The sequence below is a fragment of the Hippoglossus stenolepis genome, chromosome 9 (genome assembly GCF_022539355.2).
Source record: "Hippoglossus stenolepis isolate QCI-W04-F060 chromosome 9, HSTE1.2, whole genome shotgun sequence".
Taxonomy (NCBI): domain Eukaryota; kingdom Metazoa; phylum Chordata; class Actinopteri; order Pleuronectiformes; family Pleuronectidae; genus Hippoglossus; species Hippoglossus stenolepis.
This window is the reverse complement of record NC_061491.1, coordinates 26,010,031-26,018,430: the sequence shown is the minus strand read 5'-3', so window position 1 is coordinate 26,018,430 and position 8,400 is coordinate 26,010,031. Positions and strand designations below refer to the sequence as shown.

Sequence of the window (8,400 nt, the reverse complement as noted above, 5' to 3'; positions counted from 1 at the left end):
CACACTGTTTGGAGGCAGCTGTCACAGTCACGGGGGGGCTTATTAAACATGTTTTGTTTTTAAATGCACATCTATCAGATCCATATGCATGATCTTAGTGCCTATATCGTTTTTAGTAACGGTCTCCATTTATATTTATTTATATTTATGTTCTAATGTACTCAGTAGTTTTGGGGGTCACAAGACAGCTAAGACAGACTCACTTACTTTCCAATTGCATATAAACCATTTTTACAGTTTTATTTACTATCATCAGTTGACTTTGGTCCAGATGTTTTCCCTTATGACTGGATCTCATTGGCATTCCCCAAGTTAAATACACTAACATCCATAAGAACATTTAAAACAGACTTTATTGTTACTCCTTCAACTTCAAAATATGTTTTTTACGAGTTATGAACTTCTAATGGTACACAACAAACAGCTACTGGCCCACACTACTTGTAACCACGTTTTATTCTCATGTCTTCAGTCTTGTATTGTATACAGCATATATGAGTTATATGATTTACATATTTAGAACAGCCTCAGGACCTTTCAATAACTTTCAGACAGCTGTTCAGGATCTGGCAGAATACAAACACATGATAAAGTAAATATAAAGTAACTGAAAAGTGCCAATAATAAAAAAAAAATCAATACAAATCATAAGTATAGATACATGTTCTCTAAGCTTACCATCATAATTCATACTGATTTATTATTACTGATATTATAAATCTGAGAACGATTCCCACCCGTGGTGTGAAGTGGTGACTATTCGAAGTGTCCCTGAACGCAGCATCGCTTAGCAACAAGTTTCTGTTTGTTTACGTCTGAAGATAAAAGTTCCCCAAACTCCAGAAGTGTGTTGTGGACTCAAACACTTCACCCAGCCCTCCATCGGCACAGGGGTGAGTAGGTCTATACCTCCTAGTGTATGTTTTATTACTTCCACTGCACAAATATATAACATCCCCGTTACCTTCCCATGTTTAACTGTTCCCTTATCCAACCCATTCCTACTTCTGTATATACTGTTATATGTATCATATATGTATATTATTGCTGATTGCACTTCTGGTTAGACCCACCTAATTCCGTTGCATTGTGCCTGTACTGTGTAATGACAATAAAGTGAATCTAATCTAATCTAGATAATGAGTGAGTTTTCATTTCTGCGTGAACTATCCCTTTAACCATTTGACACACAAGCCATGGCAGCTCATTCTAATACACGACATGGGTCAAACATGATCTTTATTAATTTCCTGGGTTATTTCCTGCATGGCTGAGTGTTTCTTTGCCAAAAGGTTTCATAACTTATTCTTCCTTCTTCGTTTAGGAGAAAGCTCGAGTCTTCTATATCATTAAAGAAGCCTTGTCCTGTGTCTTGGATTCATGCTCTCCTGAATGAAGAAGGCTCCTTTGATGAGAGAATCTTCTATGTCATCAAAGGACTCAGAATCCAGAGAATTGCCTCCTCATCTTCCTCATCCTGTTCTTCATTCAGCATCTTTAGGACCATTTCAACCGTAAGTCTGAAATGATTGTGACCAGCCACACTAACACTCTGGATAAAGAAAATCTAAATAATATTTTCAAATGCATATCAATCAGTCTATTAAGTATATACTGTTATATTTCGAGTTTTATTTTTTTTTGATCTAGCTATTACAGCTAGTTAGTATTACATATTTCTCTTTCTCACGAGTAATGGATTGTGAAATAAGACTTGAGGATACAAACTGTACGAGTCATTTCTGACCCATGTGTGTGAAAGTGATGTAGAAATACACAATTTACGTTTGTTTATGAAGTAAGAAAGAAACAAGGAAAGTAATGATTTGTGGTAATCAAAAACAAGATATTTAATGAACACTTAGAATATTAAACGATAAAATACATTCATTTCAAACCTAAAGCAAAGAAATACTCATGCATGAAATAACACAGGATTTGATTACGGGCCATTTTTGACCCATGTTGTGCATCAAAGGGTTAAAAACTTGAACAAACTTTCTCGACAGATGCTGAAAAAAACAGAAAAAGCGAGTGAGAAGCCAGAAGCGGAGAAGAAAACAGAAGAGACGAGTCCAGATGAGCAGAGAGACAGAGAGAGAGATTTGTTCCTGAATCAGATCCAATATCTGACCGACCAGCTGGAGAGGTAACCTTATGATCATCAGAATAATCACAATCATAACAGTTATACTACTAATAAAATGCATTTGTATTGCTCCTTCCATACAAGTAATGCAGCTCAAAGTGTTGTACATACAATAAAGAAACAGAAATTAAATTAGATTTTTAAAAAAAAAGCATAATAACAGGAAAGAAACAAAGAAGAGCTATTAAAGTAGTAGAGTAATATTTTTTTAATCACTGGCAGAATAAACGTGTCTTTACATGTAAGCAGATGAACTGATTGTGTGTCATTTCAGTACATGAACATAGAACAGAACTGAAGTCGTGAATGTTAATTTAAATAACTCACTGGTTCCTGGATCAGTTGTGTTTCTTTGTTGTTGTTTTTGTGTCTTTTTGTATTTTTGTCGCTTTCTGTGTCATTTTGCAGCTGAGGCCTTGTAGCCTAGTTTTTTACTTTTTTAAAACTTTTATTTATTTTAATTTTACTTGTTCACCATATTCAGTCTATGTGTTCAAAATTCTACTAAAAACTTTTTCTGGAGAGGAAAAAGATAGAAAGACCAAAACTCACAATACAGAAGCTGCAGCCAGAGATTTTGACGTCATTTTCTTTTTGGACACGACTTTTAACAATAATCCAAAACATCTTCACGCATTGAAAAATCCTCTCTTTGTTAACCTGATGTTTTATCATCAACATGAATCATTACAGACTTTGTCCCTCCTCCTCTGACAGGTATCAGCTGAAGTGTGACGACTTCGAGCAGCAGAGTAAGGACTTCACGTCTCAGTACTGTTCACTGGAGAAAGACAAGAACGACATTGCGGACTATCTGAAACGCTCGTTGTTGGAGAAGGAGGACGAGGTGGAGGAACTGTATGTGAAGCTGGAGACTCAGCGACAGGCTGCAGGAAAAGACAAAGATGCTCTGCAGCTAGAGCACACTCAGATGAACCAGGAGCTTCGAGAGCGGATAGAGGAACTCGGCGGGGAGAACAAGAGGCTTGGTGAGACTGAGCGTTAAACCAGAGGTTCAGATTTTAGTGCCGCAGGTCGATGGTCTGATGGAAAGATCTTGAGACAGTTAAGACCAGTATGAAATCAACACCTCTTCCACCCTCTTGGAAGTTTGATGCATTTCAGTTCGACAACACATTTGAAATGTTTAGTGCAGCAGTAGAACACAGAGTTTGGCATCTAAACCCTAACTTCAGATAAGGTTACAGTAATGTAATGTGGAGTGATGAGCAGATATCTCAAAGGCCCCTGTTGGAGCCTGCAGGTGCATGCTGGGAGGGTGGAGAAATCCACAGGGAGCGATAGGAATCGTTGCAGCTTAAATTGTCCCGTCAAACAAAGTGAAAAAATATTTCTGGATCTGCCCGTTTATCTAAATCCATATTTTTATGCGTTTCTTGGATGATCTCCCACCCCTTCACAAAACTTCATGGAAATTGATTTGGTAGTTTTTGAGTAATCCTGCTGACGGACAAACAAACACAGAAGAGCGTCAATCAAGCTGCATCAAATCAAACACACTCAAAGATTTCAGTCCCCGAAATATGCCTGAAAGTGAAAAAACGATCCTGGATCCATCCCAGGATTTAATCTGTTCTCCCTTGTCCTATTGTTTCACCGAGTTTCGTGGAGATGGTCTCACAAACAAACAAATGGACTCTAACCTTAACCTCTTGTGTCCACCTCCCTCCAGAGTCCAGCTTGGCCAGTCTGGAGGAGTTCAAGAGGCAAAGGGAGCAGCTGACGTCCAACATGGAGTCTCTGGAGAAGCAGCTGACCAGTCAGGAGGAGAAGCACACAGCCGACCTCCACAACCTGGAGATGACAGTACTGCTGGAGAAGAAGAGGTTGGTTTTGCACCAAACACAAAGCAACGGAAAATCAAATGTCACAAAGCTTCAACAGGGAGTCACATGTCTCTAAAACAAACTTTCATGGCCGTGTCCATCTCTCTCTGCCCTCCTGCTCCCGGGTGACAGGCTAGAGAAGGAGATGGAGAACCACGAGGTCAACATGGCTATAAACGTGCAGCGCCTGGTGGACCAGCAGCTTCCTGAGGAGACCAAACAGGCCTTCGAGGAGAACACGGAGTTGCTGTCTCGGTGCAGTCATCTGTCAGAGCAAGCTGAGGCGCTGATAAGGGAGAACTCTGCGCTGCAGGAACACAAGAGCAAACACAGCGTGGACTCGGACATCTTGGAGGAATTGAATCGCAATCTGTCCCGGAAGGTCTGCATCCACAAGAAGGTGAGAGGAGGAGTCACGGGAGGCTTCAGATATGTAACCACTCATTAATACAGCCGCAGTGTACGTGAGGAACAGGATTGTACAGTTATAGAATAGATAAATACTTGATATCTGTATTAGAACCAGACAGATATGGATTTTTGGGTTTAGGGGGTGAAAAATGTCCCATACCGATGTGAAAATGTGTCAATGTTTATCAAGACAAAGAAATGTAATTGAGGCTTGATAAAAAAACGTTATCATAAATAACCATAAACAAAAAGACAAATAAAACAAAATATATAGAACTTGAATACATTTTTCTTTTACGTAAAATCTAAACTTAAATGAACATCTCCTCTTTATTGTTTGCTTTGTTAAAAAAAATCTAAGTTTTCAGCTGGTTAGGGTTAGAAAGAAATCAAAGAAAACGTTTGATTTGTGCTGGATTAACAAAACATCAAAGTTTATATTTTAATTTTACATTTAATCTTAAAAACCGACCTCCTCCCTCCGTCAGGTGGTGAAGCAGGTGACGGATCAGAGTGAGCAGCTGCAGGCGGAGCTGAGCGTCTGCAGGCAGGAGCAGCAGCAGCTTCAGGCCGAGCACAGACACGTCCTGGTCGAGATGGAGATGCTCAGGTCAGAGGTCACCAAGTGGCCATCGTCCACGTCCCTGACTCGTCCTTCACATTCTGTTCAGTGTTCAGAGGGAAGAGAAGTTCTTCCTCTAGGAGGAACCACTTCCCTACTGTGTGGGATTTAAAGGCGTGAATGGAAATGGGTGTATTGGATGTGGAGGAGAGATTGATGGAGAAGTGGTGACCGGGCGGAGGGAGACTCAGTGTGGAGGTTCTGTTCTGGGATGCAGGATGGAGGGATGAAGAAAAGGGTGGAGAGATGAATCTGAGACAGTGTGTGATGGGTTGATAGAACTTCACATAAACTCACGAAACCAGGGTTTTACTTTCACTAGATACAGTTATCATATTCATATTATTTCTATTAGTAGTTGCAGAAGTAAAAGACAGATGTGCTCAGGTTACATTGCACCAGATACTTTATTGAGAGCAGACACACATTGACAATGAAGACAAATTAAGTCATTGTAAATGTGGCGTATTTGTTGGATAATGACTTAAAGTAGTTTTCCTGGAATTGAACCAAGGACCTCGTGACCTGCAGTCGCCACCGAGCCAAACCCCCACGATGACGCTTGTGTTATATTTCAGACAGGTCGGGGCCTCGGTGCCAGAACGCCCCAGTAACCACAGCACCGAGGTGAGTCGGCTGAAGGCCGAGCTGCAGGTGGCGAAGAGGACGAGCCGCCGGATGAAGAGCGTCATGCAGGAAGCCGTCGACACGCTCAGACAAACTCTGACGGTAAAACACCGAACGCCTCACGTCAGGAACATCTGGACCAAATGAACAACAATAACTTGACGTTTTTGGAAGTCGTGTAATGTGTTTTTCAATGTTAAGAACTTTTGAACTCATCATAGACCAAACTTAACTTATTTAAGGCGAGGTCGTACTTTAAGTGACAGTTTTTCTCGATTCAATTTAAAATGTCAGCGCAAGCAAATAACAAAGAATCACTAGTTGGTGTTATGTAAACATCCTGGATGCCTTTTCCGGATCTGCACCAGATTTCATTGAGCTCTGTCTCGGCTCATGTTTCATTTTCACACCAGATTTCCTTTGCAATTCAGTCTGTGGTTTTTGTGCTACTGACAAGCAAACATCATCTTCTTGATAAAACCAGACAACATGGAGGAGGGTTTCCCTGACGTGTGCTCTGTTTCCTGCAGGAGGCCCTGGAGGAGCAGGACTCTGAGGCCGGCCTCGACAGGTGGAACCAGCTGATGCAGAAGCTTCTGGTCGTGATGGACACAGGCACCAGCTCCTCAGGGGAGGACCTGACCTCTGACCCTGCAGCCGCCAGGTCATTAAATCTCTTTATCCTATTTCTTTTTGATGCGCTGGTATTTTAACAAAGATCAGAAACTTACTGCAGCGATCGCATTGTTTCAGTGTCTCAGCTCATACTTATAAATTATCAACAGTAAAATCGGAGTTCAAACCCGACCGACTCCATCTTTGTCTCCATCTCCCTGTTTCCTGTGTCTCTGCAGTGCAGCGACTCTGGATCCAGTTTCCAGTTTCCAGTTCCAGCTCGCTCGCTACAGACCCGGAGACCTCGGCCTCGTCCCGCCTCCGGCACAGAGGCACCTTCTCTCCAGGACGGGACCAGGCTCCTTCCCGTCTCTGCCCAGGTTCGTCAGGAGTGTGAATCTGAATGTGAACTTCTAAGAAAACATAAATTAGACTCACTAAAAAGACTTTAATAGTTTTCTAGAGAACAACATTAATAGAACTAACTCATCCTTCTTATTTTAAAGCAATAGAGGCTGTGATTTGGACATTTAAAGTTGCAGTGTAGACTTTAGTGACATCTAGTGGTGAAGTGTCATGTTGCAGCTGAACACCACCTCCTCTTTCAAACATGAAAGAGAACCTGTGGTAACCTTCCAGTTTGGACGACTGTAAAAAAACATGGCGGCCTTTATATGTAAAAAATGTAAGCAGCTATTAGATCAAAATACAATTTAGAATCGGAAATAGGTGTCACTTTAATTGTAGTTGGTGATATTTTGATATTTGATATTTTTTCATGTTCATTTTCCCTTTTCCCTCAGGAAACTGTCCGGGCAGAAGACGTCCGGCTCCGTTAACAAACACAACAAACACAAATGATTACAAACTCATTTTAAAACGTATTCTTCTTTGATGCCAATTTTCAAAAGTTCACAATGATAATGTGACATTTATACGTTTTACTGTGATGATGATATGAGCATTAAAAAAATAACACACATCCTGTGTCGTCTGTAAAAACATGTGACTCGTCTTCCTCTTTGATCTGTTCTAAACCTTTATGATGTCTAGTTTTTAATCATTTGATAAATGAACCTCACAAAACTAACACACCTAGATGAGTCATAGATGAAGAGGCGGCACAGATTTAAATTCTTTAATCGATGTTTATTGTTATATGGCAAAGTCTCAGGCACTTCAATTCTCATGTGACGATGAAAGTCAGTACCGCGATGAAGACGAGAGGAGGAAGGACAGTTTATACATTACGCGTGAGAGACAGAGACAAAAAGGAGAATAACTAAACTAATGACCACCGTATGTACAATGAAATACATATATCTGCATTAAAAACTATACTTTGATAAATATATAACTTCATGGATCGTTAAGTAGGAATAGGAAATATTCAAAATACTGTGATTCTTCTTTTTAAATAGACACAAAGGATTTATATAAAAGTACAGTTTCTACGTCGCGGCTATTCATCGATGAATTCACCGGGACACAGAAGTGACACCGGGTTGTTTGAGGCGAGCAATATATACAGGAAGTGTTTCCTCTAACGCGTTGGGTGGATTATTCTCCGTCTACTCTGACGCTCTGAAAAATAAAAAATAAATCACAAAGAAGTTTCGATGCTCTTGAATGATCAACATTGAGCTTTAGAAATCAAAACATGGTCAAATTGGAAAAAAAAAATGGAAAACAGTAAATAAAAGAAAAAAGGACAAAATTGCATTAGTCCACGTTGGTGTGAACTCCAGTGGTTTGCTGATGGTTTAAGGACTCGAGGCACCAGCTGGTTACATTCAAAGGGCACTTTGGGTTCGTCCTGGACGACAGAGGTGTGCACATAAATAAAAAAATACTTCCAGAAATCTCATTGGTTGGTTGTTGTTTGGGATGAACTCCCTCGCCCAGCTGTAGGTAAGGCGTCGCTCGGCGTGAACCAATAGCAGCGTGGGGTTCCTGGGCAGAGGCGGGGCTTCTAATCGAACATGCCTCTCCGGGTGGGACTGGGTGACGTCTTCCTGCCGAGTCGAGGGGTTCCCTACGAGTCGGTGGAACAGGGACACGTTTAAAATCACACGGACGACAGACTGGAGGGTTTTCTTTATCTGAATCATGTCATTAATAGACCCTAA

General features: G+C 40.8%; 2 protein-coding genes across 6 annotated transcripts in view; one reads left to right on the top strand and one right to left on the bottom strand.

Moving 5' to 3' along the window:
• Positions 1-795: 795 nt before the first annotated feature.
• Positions 796-7,399, top strand: cfap157 (cilia and flagella associated protein 157). The gene is made up of 11 exons (XM_047341259.1): positions 796-893; positions 1,325-1,514; positions 2,010-2,149; positions 2,867-3,138; positions 3,843-3,996; positions 4,129-4,396; positions 4,896-5,017; positions 5,608-5,758; positions 6,187-6,320; positions 6,511-6,651; positions 7,075-7,399. The coding sequence occupies exons 3-11, from the start codon at positions 2,010-2,012 to the stop codon at positions 7,130-7,132; spliced, it is 1,440 nt and encodes a 479-aa protein (XP_047197215.1). The 5' UTR covers positions 796-893; positions 1,325-1,514; the 3' UTR covers positions 7,133-7,399.
• Positions 7,400-8,400, bottom strand: part of kank1a (KN motif and ankyrin repeat domains 1a) — a 47,603-nt gene continuing 46,602 nt past the window's right edge. For all 5 annotated transcript variants that reach the window (XM_035165449.2, XM_035165448.2, XM_035165451.2 and 2 more), the window contains one exon: positions 7,400-8,306. In XM_035165449.2, coding sequence (XP_035021340.2) covers positions 8,244-8,306 — 63 coding nt within the window. In that variant the 3' untranslated portion in view covers positions 7,400-8,243. The remainder of the gene's footprint in view (positions 8,307-8,400) is intronic.